This window comes from Gracilinanus agilis, chromosome 6, assembly GCF_016433145.1.
Source record: "Gracilinanus agilis isolate LMUSP501 chromosome 6, AgileGrace, whole genome shotgun sequence".
NCBI classification, from domain to species: Eukaryota; Metazoa; Chordata; class Mammalia; order Didelphimorphia; family Didelphidae; genus Gracilinanus; species Gracilinanus agilis.
Genome location: NC_058135.1, coordinates 124850794 through 124864143, shown reverse-complemented (window position 1 = coordinate 124864143; position 13350 = coordinate 124850794). Strand labels below are relative to the sequence as shown.

The 13350-nt window shown below is 38.3% G+C and overlaps 1 protein-coding gene across 1 annotated transcript in view; it reads left to right on the top strand.

Moving 5' to 3' along the window:
• Window positions 1–13350, top strand: part of ARHGAP10 (Rho GTPase activating protein 10) — a 373337-nt gene that overhangs the window by 233183 nt on the left and 126804 nt on the right. Inside the window, exons 14-15 of the mRNA XM_044681696.1 lie at window positions 1974–2061; window positions 7523–7581. Of these exons, the coding sequence (XP_044537631.1) occupies window positions 1974–2061; window positions 7523–7581 (147 nt within the window). The remainder of the gene's footprint in view (window positions 1–1973; window positions 2062–7522; window positions 7582–13350) is intronic.

Below are 13350 nucleotides of genomic sequence, written 5' to 3'. Positions count from 1 at the left end.
ATATGGCCCTACATGCCTATAATCACTGCTACCATGGGAAGATGAAGCTGGTGGATCACTTGAAGAGTTCAGAGCCTCCATAGAGGCTAAAGCAAGGCAGATGGCCTCATTAAGTTCAGCACCAAATATGGGGTGCCCCTGGGAATAGTGGGGCATCAGATTAGCTAATGATTCAGGTCTGAAATGGAGCAGGTCACAACTTCTGTACCAATCATGGTAGGGCCCTTGAATGAGTGTTGCACTTCAGTCTGGGTGAGATAGGAAGACTTATTGTCAAAAGAACAAAATACGGTGGGATGGGTAGATGGCTTAGTAGAAAAAGCCAAGGCTGGAGAAGAGAAGTCCTAGGTTCCAGTGTGGCCTTGGACACTTAACTTTGTACCCAAGTCATTTAACCCCCATTGCCTAATTCTTACTGCTTTTCTGCCTTGGAACTGAGACTTATGTCAATTCTAAGATAATAGTTAAAGGTTTAAAAAAAAAAAGAAAAAAAAGAAAAAATACAGAAATACTAACACTTGTAATAATATTTGGGTGATGACCAGATCTGTGATTTTATACATTTGGTGACAGAAAGGACCTCAGAGGTCTAATCACATCATTTTATTGAGATAAATAATTTTTTTTTTTTATGGATGAGGAAATTGAGGAGTTAAGGGTCACATAGGCACAATGATCAAGCAAAAAAAATGAAGATATGCCATCCAATATGAGTTCTTCTTTCACTATCCCATGCTACCTCATCCAGATGGAAATTCCCTCAAACCATACATATTGGCAACTTGCCAATAATGGCTGGTCATAGAATGTTTCCTGGGAAAACAGCGAGAGTAGATCACTTGCCCATGGAAGATCAGCCAACCAGGAAATGTCAGAGGTTCTTAATCCTCCTCTTCCTGATTTGATGGTTGTCCTTCCACTACACCATGCTGTCTTTTACTGTGATGACTTTATTAGCTTCTATAGAGTCAGAATCAATGCCCTGTGATCCAATTCGCTTTTAACTCTTCAAAAGATGAATGGCCCATAGAACATGTAAAGCTCTGAAGGACAGAATCAAGTTCCATCATACTTGCTGTTGATCTGATGGCCATTGTTTTATTCACTATAATTTCCTGTCAGGATACAAGGGATGGGGACTTTAATGCACCTGAGTGGCTCTATCAAATAAAAACAAGTCAAATAAACACACTCTATTCTTTTGACCATCCCTGTAGCTAGAACATTTTTCATAAAAGGAAAATCTGTGAAAGATTATTGGGTCATGGATTTTACCTGGAAGGGGCTTCAGAATTTAGTCAGTATTTAGTCAGCTTCCTCATTTTACAGATGAAGAGCAAAGAAGTTAATTTATTTATTCAAGATTGTATACAGAGTTGGGATTTGAATGTTTGAAGTCTTCAGGTTTCTTTATCCATTGTTCTTTTCATTATACCACAGTGACTGAATCATTCCCATTTCCCCCCTGGTGTAGGTGACCACCCCTCTTCCTCCAAATAACTTGATGACACTAGTCAAAATTTTACCTGTTGGGCTATTACTGAAAGATTAAAAAAAATTCATAACTGTTAAGAATGAACATTTAATGCTTTTGATAACATGATTTATCATTTAATTATTTGGGTATATGATTTGGGGTTTTGCTTTTATAAGATTATTTACTTATAAAAATGAATAATATGAAAATATGTTTTGTGTGATAATACATGTATAACCAGATTGAATTGCTTGTCAACTCTGGGAAATGAGAGGGAAGAAGAGAGGGAGTCTATGGATCATATATAACTTTGGAAAACTTATGTGGAAATGTGTTATTAAAATAAAAATAAATTTAAAAAAGAATGCATTTGTAGACAAGCAGATAGTTAACTATTTTGACTTTGGTCTGATAAGAACTGATCATTTGTAGATTTGGTAAAAGGTTCTTTGTATGAGATTTATTTTTTAAAACAATTTCTATTTTTGCCCATTAGATGCCAAAACATGCAATGAAGTAGATCTTGAAAATTCCTCGGATTGGGAAGTGAAAACTATAACGAGTGCTCTAAAGCAATATTTGAGGTAAGTTGCCTGGGCCATACACGTGAAGTATAATTGGAGTAGATGGATTGTTTAGGAAATGGAATATTAACTGTATGGAAACCCACATGCTATGTGGACTTAAGATGAACCTTAGGAAAGCTCATGAATGTGTGGTATGTCATTGAACTTTACTAAGTTAAAGTTAAGTTTTGGGCAGACTTCAAGTGTTCAGAAATTTAATGGAAAACTCATTCTGAAAAAGGCCAAATCTTGCTTGTCGAGGCTCCGATACTTTGGGATTTATTTCTGAAGGACAGATGGATATTCAAAGTTGAATTTATAGGAAGTAATGAGGACAGATCAGTAAGCTTCACTAAATCTAGGAGAAAAAGGCTCATGGAGGGTTTAGGAAAAGTTTTCGTGTTTTCCTTTTATTTGTCTAAATTGTCCTACTCTTCCTAGCTATTTTAACATTAAAGTCTATCCTGAGCATCTTCCCTTAAGTGTGTCTTCTTGGGACTGAAAAAGGCACTGCTTTTTGCCTGATAGATAAACAGATTTTTTTTTCAGCAAATAAATTGTCTTTCAAATCATTCTTTATGTCACAATCAGAGCGTCTGTCATGTGACTTGACTTACTGCCAACAACAAGAGCTCAGAAAGGAAGGTGGGACCTCATTAGATCCTTCAAGTGTTGCTTTTAGAACTTGGGAACACCCAAATTATGTTTGTAAATTAAACATCAAAGCTGAGGATTTTTCCTGACTTAAAACACAAAGAAGAGAACCAAGTAAACACCATGGATTTGTGGGGTCAGTAGAACTTTTCCATACAAAACGGAGAATGGGATTTGATTTGATAAGCTTTTTCAACAAAGTTTCTCAGCCTTTGCAAAACTATCAAAAGAAATCAGAGTAGAAATCTGAGACTTAAGGGAGGTGAAACGCTAATTCTGTCTAATAATTTTTCTGATTGTAGACAAAATTAGGGGGAAAAATATACATTTTTAACGAGGGGAGTTACCTTCAAAAAGAGAGATGCAATTCAGTAGGAATAAGTTTAGGATTGGGAAATTTGTCTTTCTATATGCAGCATGGGGTAGAAGAGAAATAAGAAGAGTAGAAGTGCTAGGAATTAGGGTCATCATCCACGCCCTGTGGTTAGCATAGGGCCTCTTGAGTTTGTAAAAGATATTATTGTTATTGTTATTTTAAAATGGGCTTTAGATTTCTCTCAAAGTACATAGAAATTTTCATTTCCCTAGGCATAGCTTTTCAAAAGATTTCAACTACTGCATTCAGTGCTCTCCAAGTATCAATAGTTTCAAGGCATTCAGGTCACAAATGTTTGGGGGGAAATTTCTTTATAAACAAGACTGTGAAATAAGAGGCTCCTTGGCAGAGTGGATAAAACCTGAGCACAGCATCAGGAAGCTATGGGTTCCAATCCATTCTCATATGTCCATTTGGTAGCTGAATGAATGCCCAGGGACATGCCATTTGATTTTGATACCTTGAGGGAACTCCTTAGCACTTACATCCTAAAACACAGGCTGTAATCTGCATTGGTGAGAGGAAGTCCCTTATTGAGAGTTTCTCATTCTAACAAGAGGGATGATGCTTTAAAAATTTTCCTTGTATTCCAATAACCTGTGACCTAAGTTATTGGTGCCATCATTAAGTTGTAGATGGGTAACTTCAGGCTATGCCTACACACCCAATACTTCCAGGATTTTGTTATACCACCTTGTAAAAGGGGGAGGTACACATGCTCCAGTTAAGTGAGGGAAATGAACAGAATTATTCTGGAACCATTATCCAAATAATCATAATACCAATAAAAATAATGTGAGACAACTTGAGGTTGAGAGCCATCTTCAAGTACCCAGATCTTGGTTCAGGTTCTGCCCTTGCATAAGTCATTTAACCTTTTCTTGGCAGCTCTCTTAAAACTCTCTTAGAAGATTATAAATTGAAGAGAAGGTGCTGATCCTGGAAATTCCCTACATATATCAGCAGTGCCCAAAGTGTGGTCTAGAGCCCTGTGGGAGTCCTCCCCAACCCTTTTATGGGGTTCACAAAGTTAAAATCATTTTCCTATTAATAAGAAGATTTTTCATTTCTAATACCCTAAATATCACGTTGAATCACCAATCACGTTGAAGCTTCTTGGAGTCGTTGGTGAATTCTAAGAATGCAGAAGGTTCCTCAGGACAAAATGTTTGAGAACCACTACTTTATGCCAATGATATCACAAGCCTTGTACCTTTTCCTATGACAAGAAAAAGAGACAGCTGGCCATGAAGAGCAGGAGCTGGCTTGTATTGGCAGAGCTCCCTCGTAGTTCCTCACTCGTAGTTCCCTGTCCCAAGACAATCAAAAGGCTCAGTTTTTAAAAATCAATGTCTCTCTGTTGAATTAAGATTCTACATGAGATTAGACTCATAATAATTCTATGAATACGACAGAAAATTATTATCAGTCCCATTTTGTAGGTGAGGAAATCAAGGTCTAGAGGTCTTGAAGCCACATGTTTATGGTTATAAAGTAAGTGTCTGGTTCAAGACTTGCAATTGCCATTTGAGGATTCTTTCTACTTCCCCAGGCTGTCTCTGCTATCAGGGTATATGTGTATGTGTAAATAAATGTAGGCATGGGTGGCCTAAGATGTAAAGAAACAGAAACGAGCCGTTATAATTTTCCAAGTTCACTGAATAAACATTTTCAGTTATAATTAATTACCTTGTTCCTCTCCTCTAGTATTTGGAAGCCTTGGCTTTTTTCTCCCTCTATACTTCTTGTTTAGAAGGTTAAGTTTGAGACTAAAAGGTCTTTTTAATTATTGCAGACTATTTTCCATCGAGCTCTCCAGTACTTACTCTGTGATATCCTCAAAAGAGACTTGGCCTCTGACATTGCTACTTTTACCACATTGCTCTCATTATCTTACTTTTATTTATTGGGCTTCCTGTTAATTTGAGAAATTATAGAGGAAGCATTTGTGTGGGTGAGTTTCATCCATCTTTACTCTGAAATATATAGATTATGGATAGCTAGAGAGAATGGAATGTTCTGTCTAGATTTGATGTCTCTCCTTTAGAAGATTGCCTGTATCTTGGTTGGTTTGAGAAATCTACCTTCAAAATGCTCTGCTGAGTGTCAGCTCTCTTTTCCTGGCATTATTAATAGCTGAGATAACTGTACTTAGAATTAGCCATTTCTGATGAGTTTCCTGGCGATACCCTGTGGAGGACACAGTTGAGTTTGCTTGTCCACTTTCATTTTGCCTGTGGAGTTTTTGACTATTAAAACTAATTCAGCCTATAAAAATGTAGGCATAGCCATTCAGGAGAATAAATGTGGATTCTGTCGGGAAAGTAGTTTCCCCTTAACTCATGTCACCTCTCCCTGCTTCTAATAACCCTAAGCATCTCAGCCAGAAAAAGCCCACCTCAACTTCGAAACCACCTACCAAAATAAAGTCGAGTCCAAGAGCTCAGAGAAGGAAAGGATGTGGTTTATCTTTCTGCCTGGCATTTTCCCTCTTTCTCCTACTGGGTTCAGAGCCCTTTTTCTCTCCCTACTTGGTTGCAGGAGTCAGGTGCCAACTGTTTCATTTCCTATTAGACTATAAATTCCATGTTCAGTGATGTATAAATTATAAGAGATTTCCACTGTAGGAGAGAACAGTAGTTCTTAGGAATGAGTGAATGAATGAATGAAAGAGAATTAAGTCACAGCCACTGAAGTGTCACTGATACAATATCATAGAAGCTTCCATAATAGAGGAATAGACAATAGAGGAAGGCAATACATTATCAGAGAATGCAATTGGAGAGGGAGGTGGTGGGTATGGGCACTGGCTGCTGAGTGCCAAAGGGGTAGAGGTGGATAGCTGGCTAGGAGGTAAAGTCTGTTCCTGGGCCAGCACAAGGGCTAATTTTCATTTACCTACTCACCAATCCTGGTGTTCAGGCCTTAGGGCATGAGCTCCCAAAAGAAGTGGAATAATTTCCTTAGGTACCAGGGATTGGATTCTGAAAGTCCAGCCTGATTGTGAAAGGTGGGAGTCCATGTGGAGCATCTTAGTGTTCTTTCTACTGTCCCATCCTACCTTCCTTTGGGTGTTTACTGCCATGTATTTTCTATTAAACTCTTTCTATTTCTATTAAAACTTTAAAAACTATCAAAACTATTAAAAGAGAGCCATCTCCTATAACAAATACTATTTAACACTATTTTTTACAAAGGAGGAAAAATTCAGTACTAACCTGTCCGTATATTGGGAAAAATCCCAAAAGGTACAGTGTGTGACATTTAAGGACTTGGCTTCTCCTCAGAGGAGCATCCTGTCCCTCTCTTCTTTCTGGCTGTGCTGCTTCTTTGTTGAATATGGTGGAATTTTATATATGTTCAGACTTCGCTCCCTTCCTCTCCACGTTGTGACTGATAGGACTTGTTCACTCTTCTGCAGCTTAGAAGGTAGATTCTGAGTCTTAGACAGCAAACCTTAATTTTTTTTAATTTTAATTTTGAATATTTTCCCATAGTTACATGTTTCATGTTCTTTCCCTCTCCCCAAGTCCCCTAACCCTCCTTAGGACGCACAATTCCACTGGGTTTTACTTGTATCATTGATTAAGACCTAATTGCATATTATTGATAGTTGAACTAGAGTTATTGTTTAGTGGCTACATCCCCAATCATATCCCCATCAGCCCATGTGTTTAAGCAGTTGTTTTCCCTCTGTTTTCTTTCTCCTAAGTCTTTCAGCCTTGCTCTGGATTCTTGCACTGCTGCTAGTAGAGAAGTCCATTATGTTCAATTGTACCACAGTGTATCCATCTCTGTGTACAAAGTTCTTCTGGATCTGCTCCTTTCACTCTGCATCAATTCCTGGAGGTTGTTCCAGTTCACATGGAATTCCTCCAGTTCCTTTGAGCACGATAGTAATGGAATACTTTTAGAATAGTTGTCATTTTCATTTGAGCTGCCCCAGCATTAGAAATATTTATTCTGCATGTTGTCAAGCACTTGTGGTCTTATAGCCTAGGTTCAAACACATTGGAAAAAGTTGTGAATCAGTTTCATCAGCCTTGGAAGGAAAACCTTCTTGGTGCTTTTTTCTTCCATGTCCCTAAGCCTCCTCATTGTTTTTCCTCCTTAGCATTTTTTTCATCATCCTGTTCTTACACAAGAATGCCCCCTTTCTTAATCATTTCTTGCTTGCCTATTCTGAAAGCGCATACTAATAATCACCTGTAATCTTCATCATTCACTTAGGGCACTGAAGGTAAATAACTTTTACTTGGAGCATATGTGCGCGCACAGACACGTGTGGGTTTGTGTGTGTGTGTGTGTGTGTGAGAGAGAGAGAGAGAGAGAGAGAGAGAGAGAGAGAGAGAGAGAGGTGTAGCGAAAACTTTTTCTGTAACAAATCCAGACATATCTGAGGCATATGAGCTTATTTTTGGTAATTTAATGTCCTTTTATTTTTAACAGAAGTCTTCCAGAGCCCCTTATGACATATGACTTACATGGAGAGTTCATCATTCCTGCTAGTAAGTATTTGTAAACATTCATTCAGTCAGCATGCATTTATGGAGCCCTTACTGAGTGTGAAATCCTGTGTGTAGGCATCAAGGAGACAAAGACCCAAATAATGGAACAGTTCCTACCCTCAAGAAGCTTATTTTTCAGTTTATAAAAAAGCATCGACTTATATGAAAGCCAATATAAAGTAATTTTGTTGACAGGGAGGAGACCTATTTGATCCAGGAAAAAAGTTCTCATTAGAAGATGATGGTTTATGTGAACCTTTTCCCCACGGATTGTGTTATGTGAACATCTAAAAAGAAAGAGGAGCCTAGTTGAAATTAGCAACTGCTCTGCTTAGTATATTCAGTGAAGAGTGTTCATGGTTTAAAAAAAATAGTTGATGCTTTTATGGAAGAAATTAGCCTGCCATGGTTTACAAATCAGCATGGGAGTCTTAATTTTGGAGAATAATTTTATTTTTTAAAAACAGTTCCATGTGTGAAAGCATCCAACAGGGAGAATAATAAAGAAATGTACAGATTGAATTTGCGAGATTTCATTACTATATATTCCTTCTCCATCCTGGGAACTCTTGGATTAGTTTTCTTTTATTATTTTTGCACCTCTTCTGTAGACATTGGACAAGTGCCTAGCAGTCACCCTGGTCATTGGAGGTAGATTAGTGTTAACAACTTAATAGATTAAAGAAACTGAGGGCTAGCATAGACAGGTAACAGGCCAGATGGCTTAGAACCAGCTGTAGAATTCAAGACCTCAGCTCTCCCACTGCCCCTTGAGTAGATTTCACTTGCATTAATGAAGCATTATCCCTGGAACCCTTTGAGGTCTGAAATGTATTGACCACACTCATGTTAGTCCAGAGATATGAGATTACCCTTGAGATGAAAGAGGGTTCTGGGAAATTTTGGAAGAAAAAAGAGGGTAAGTTAAGTTGACTTCCTACCAAAAATTTTTTGCCTGAATTAAGCTTTTTGAATAGACACATTAATTTCATTTAGTGTGAAAACTATTAACAGCATCCACATTTTTCTACCAGGACCCCCAACTCACATTATATGAAACACCGGGGATCCATAGAACTAAGTCTGCCAGCTGTTGCTTTGGTGTTGTTTTTGTTTCCTAGCATAATCTGCAGGGGGAAAATAGCTCTCAAGCCCTTTGACTAAGTCTTACTGTTGCCTAAACCTTGCTTCAAAGGATCCCCTTAAAGATCTCCTTGTGAGGTTTGTGTCCAGGTTAGCCTGGAGGTTCCTAGTACATTGCAGGAGGAAAGGAATTCGCCAGCCTCATTAGAATGTACCACTTAAAATAGATGTTTGAAATGGGTAGAAATACGGTCCTGTTTGGTCATATGTTTTCACATGGGAATGGAGGCTTTTGAGAGCAGAGTTGTAGGAGGGAGGGAGAGATGGGGGAAAAAGTTCTGTTGGAAGAAATTCCAACACATGGTTGGTCGTTTTGATTTTCTTCCCTGTGGCACTTTTGGCAAAGCAGGCGAAGAGAAATTAAACTTGACTTGGAGGACAGTTGTTCCGTCTTGTTTGCCTTAGAGACTGGAAAGAGAAGAATGGCGCCAGGTCTGGTCCATCAGACTTTGGGAGTTGCAGAAAGAGTGGTCACAGGGCAAAGCTTGGAGTTACCAGAAACTCCGAATGTTGATTGTGAGCAAGCCTTGCCTCCTTACTGGTTTGGGGGAGCATCTCAGAACACTTAACTTCCTAGGCTTTACACAGATAAAGCATCCAAAAAGCTCAGGCCCCAGAAGTGAAGATGGTAACACAAATGATGGATTACAAAATTTCTCCCAGGAAAGTTTTTGGATTGTTTATAGACATTATGTAAATGCATTAACCTCAAGGAACTTGATTCAATTCTGTAAGTCTTTGTGAAACACTTAGCACACATGAGGCTTTCTGCTAGGTCCTGGCCCCAGAAGATAAGGGAAAGGACTGCCCCTGCCCTTAAGGAGCTTACCTTCTCTTGGGGGATAAAACATTAACTTGGATGAGCAAGTGGGAGCAGCTTGGACGAGATCATTTAACTAACAGATCCAGGAAAAAAAAATGACCCATAAGAGTGGGCTTCTTAACTTTTTTTGTGTCATGGCTCCCACCCTGGCCTTGTAGTAAAGTCAGTGGACTCTTTCTCAGAATGATATTTTTAAATGGATAAAATAAAATGTAGGAAGAGAAGGAAACCAATTATATCAAAATAAAGTTATCAGAATATTAAAAAACAATCAAAGTTTATAGATCTCAGATTAAGAACTGCTACTTTAGGAGGTGGCCCCTTCTTTGAGACTTAAATTTTTTTTTAAATTGATGTCTTTTAACCTTTTATTGAATTTTAAAACCCTTACCTATTATCAGTTCCAAGTGGTGAGGGTGAGGGAATTGGGATTAGTTGACTCGTTCAGGGTCACATAGCTAGGCTGTGTCTGGAGGCCAGATTTGAACATAGGACCTCCTTCCTCCAGGCCTGTTCCTACTTGCTTCCTTTTCATCGAATCTTTAAAGGTCAGAGGAAGGAGTATATTCCAGGTGTATTTCCTGTGCAAAATGGGAGATGGGTTGCTAAATTCATAGAACAGCAAGTTGGCCAGTTTGGCTCATGGAACAAAATGTGTGAAGGAGAGAAGAGTGATGTGAGGGAAGACTTGAGCTGGATGGGCTAGAAATGCCAAGTTGAAGAGTTTATATCTTGTCCTAAAAGCTCCGGAGAGCTCCCTGGAGTTCTTGAGCTGGGGGGTGACCTGAGCCTTAGGAACATGATTTTAGTTTCTGCGGGAGATCCTTCCACTTCCTGAGTTTCTGTGTTTGTGAGAAAAGCCTCCCCATAGATATTACGGTGACATTCTAGGGGAGTCTGCAGGCTCATTCACTGGGGAGAAGTAAGGCCAGGAAATGAATTCTCATCACCAGCTCTAAAGAAATGCTCTGCCCAGTGTAGTGTTTGGCAGGGATTTGTAACTAAAAGGAATTTTGGTTGGAATGATATCTGTAATAAACTTGTTTAATAAGAAAACCCCTGCGTGTTAATGGTATAGTTTTAAGGGGCAAAATTTAGAAAGTAGCCTCTGGTTTTATTTATTTTATTAATTCATTAAAAATTTTTTTGACAATTACATGTACTAACAAATTTCCACATAAGTTTTCCTAAGTTATATGATTGAACTCATCTCTCCCTTCCTTTCCTTTCCCTTCCTGGTGCTGGCAGGTGATTCAATCTGGGTTATACAAGTATTATCATGCAAAACATATTAGCCTCTGATTTGAAAAGTTAATGTTCATGTATTTGAAATTTTTATGACAGCGATCATTTCTCTTCCTCCTCCTGTCCCTGTGTGTGTGTGTGTGTGTGTGTGTGTGTGTGTATGTGTATGTGTATGTGTATTTTTTTAAACCCTTATCTTCCCTCTTAGAATCATTACTAAGTATGGGTTCCAAGGCAGAAGAGCAGTAAGGGCTAAGCAGTTGGGGTTAAGTTGCCCAGAGTCACACAGCTAGGAGTTGTTGGAGGACAACTTCGAATCCAGGACTTCCCATCTCTAGACCTGGCTCTCAATCCACTGAGCCACCCAGCTGTCCCACTATGTGTGCTTTAAAGAAAAAAAACACTTGCATATATATGTTTGTGTGTATGTATTTATATATTTATATATTAAACTGCATATTATTTATTATGCATTTATATTTAATTTACTATATTTTATTATTTAGTAGATAGTATAGTATTATGACACATTTATTAATATTTGTAGATATATTATGATATTATTTATATAATAGTAAAATTATTATATATTCATATTTTATTATATTTATGCATCAGATAGCATATTATTCATTATGCAATTGTTTTATTTATACATTTTATTTATTAGATAGTATATTATCATTTATTTTACATTTATTAATAGTTTCTATATTTTATTATTTGTATATTAAATAGTATAATATTATTTATTACATATTTATTCACAGAGTTTAGGTAATGAAGAAAATGACTGACATCAATCTGGCCACACTAGACAGGGCATTATTGCCTTTTCTAGCTTTAGGGACTCTTGGGTGAGGGTTGCCCAGCTCCTTTTCCCAGGATGCTGAACTTCCCTTCTCTGCCATTGGGGCCAGCTTCTGTCTGTCCTGTTGGTATTGAGATTAAGGCTGAAGGATTCTTTTGGATTTCTCCCCTCAACCCTAAACCCAGGTATACATGCCTGCTGCTCTGGGTGACAGTCTGAACTGAAGACAGTCTTGGTCTCAGTATGATCAACATTTCATTCCTTTTTTTTTTTTTCAGACGCCTTAAAAAGATTAAAATTTTCTCTCATTAGGTTTCAAAAGTACCTAGGTAGCTAGGTAGCACAGTGGATAGGGTTCCAGGCCTGGGTTCAAATCTGGAACCAGATACTGCCTTAGCAATGTGACCCTAGGCAAGTCACTTAACCTTAGTTGTCTAGCCTTGCCTTTCTCCTGCCTTGGAACCAATACTTAGTGTTGATTCAAGACAGAAGGTAATGGTTTAAAAAAATATCTTTTGGGTACTAAAACTCAGTGTCAATTGTTGGGAGTGCAGCAGCTTTTTATTTTTATTTCAGAGGGGATCGTGGATGGTGATGGAACTCTAAACCCTGTTGTATAAATATTGGTTAAAAGAATATAGACAGGACGTCCCCAAAGTCTTACTCTGTGTTAAGCTTTAATAGCTTAGAATCTCACTAAGACTTTGGGGATGCCCTGTATTTGAAAGGATGTTCTTATAGAATTTCATGGAGCCGCAGGTGGGGGGAGAGGGAGGAGGAAGACCCAGAATTAGAACCAATGGATGGAAATTACAAGGAGGCAGCTAAGTAGAAGGAAAACTTTTTAACTACTAAAATGTTGAGATGGATTTCCTTGCCTTGGAAAGGAGCGAGATCCCTGTGCCAGGAGGTATTCGAAGGGCATTTAAGGAGGAATATCCAAAGTAGGGTTTGGATTAGATCTCTGTTGGGGTCCCTTCTAACTCTATGGTTCTGTAATTCTTTGTTAGCTTTGTTCAGATTTCCTTTGAAGGAAGGAAGAAAGTTACTTGAGATCCTCCTATATGTGAGGAATTCTGCTAAATGCTTTAAAAATATTATTTCATTAGAACCTCATTTAAGTGAGGAAGGGGGAGACCATAAATGTCTTATAGTAAGTATTGGGGAATACTGGTATCCAGCTGCACCTTTTCTACTTCATTAAAACACTAGAGAAGCAAAGACCGTGGACATGAGCCACTCTGCTGTGGGTTAGGGTTCATCAGATTTTTAGGGATTTATTTTTTTTAACATTTAATAATATTTTTTAGAAAAGTTAACATGGTTACATGATTCATGCTCCTACTTTCCCCTTCACCCCCCAACAACCCCCCCCCCATAGCCGATGTGCATATTCACTGGTTTTAACATGTGTCATTGATCAAGACCTATTTCCTAAATTGTTGATAGTTACATTGGTGTGGTAGTTTCGAGTCTACGTCCCCAATCACGTCCGCCTTAACCCATGTGTTCAAGCAATTGTTTTTATTCTGTGTTTCCTCTCCTGCAGTCCTTCCTCTGAATGTGGGTAGTGTTCTTTACCATAAATCCCTCAGAATTGTCCTGGGTCATTGCATTGCTGCTAGTACAGAAGTCCATTACATTCTATTTTACCACAGTGTATCGGTCTCTGTGTATAATGTTCTTCTGGCTCTGCTTCTTTCACTCTGCATCAATTCTTGGAGGTCTCTCCAGTTCACATGGAACT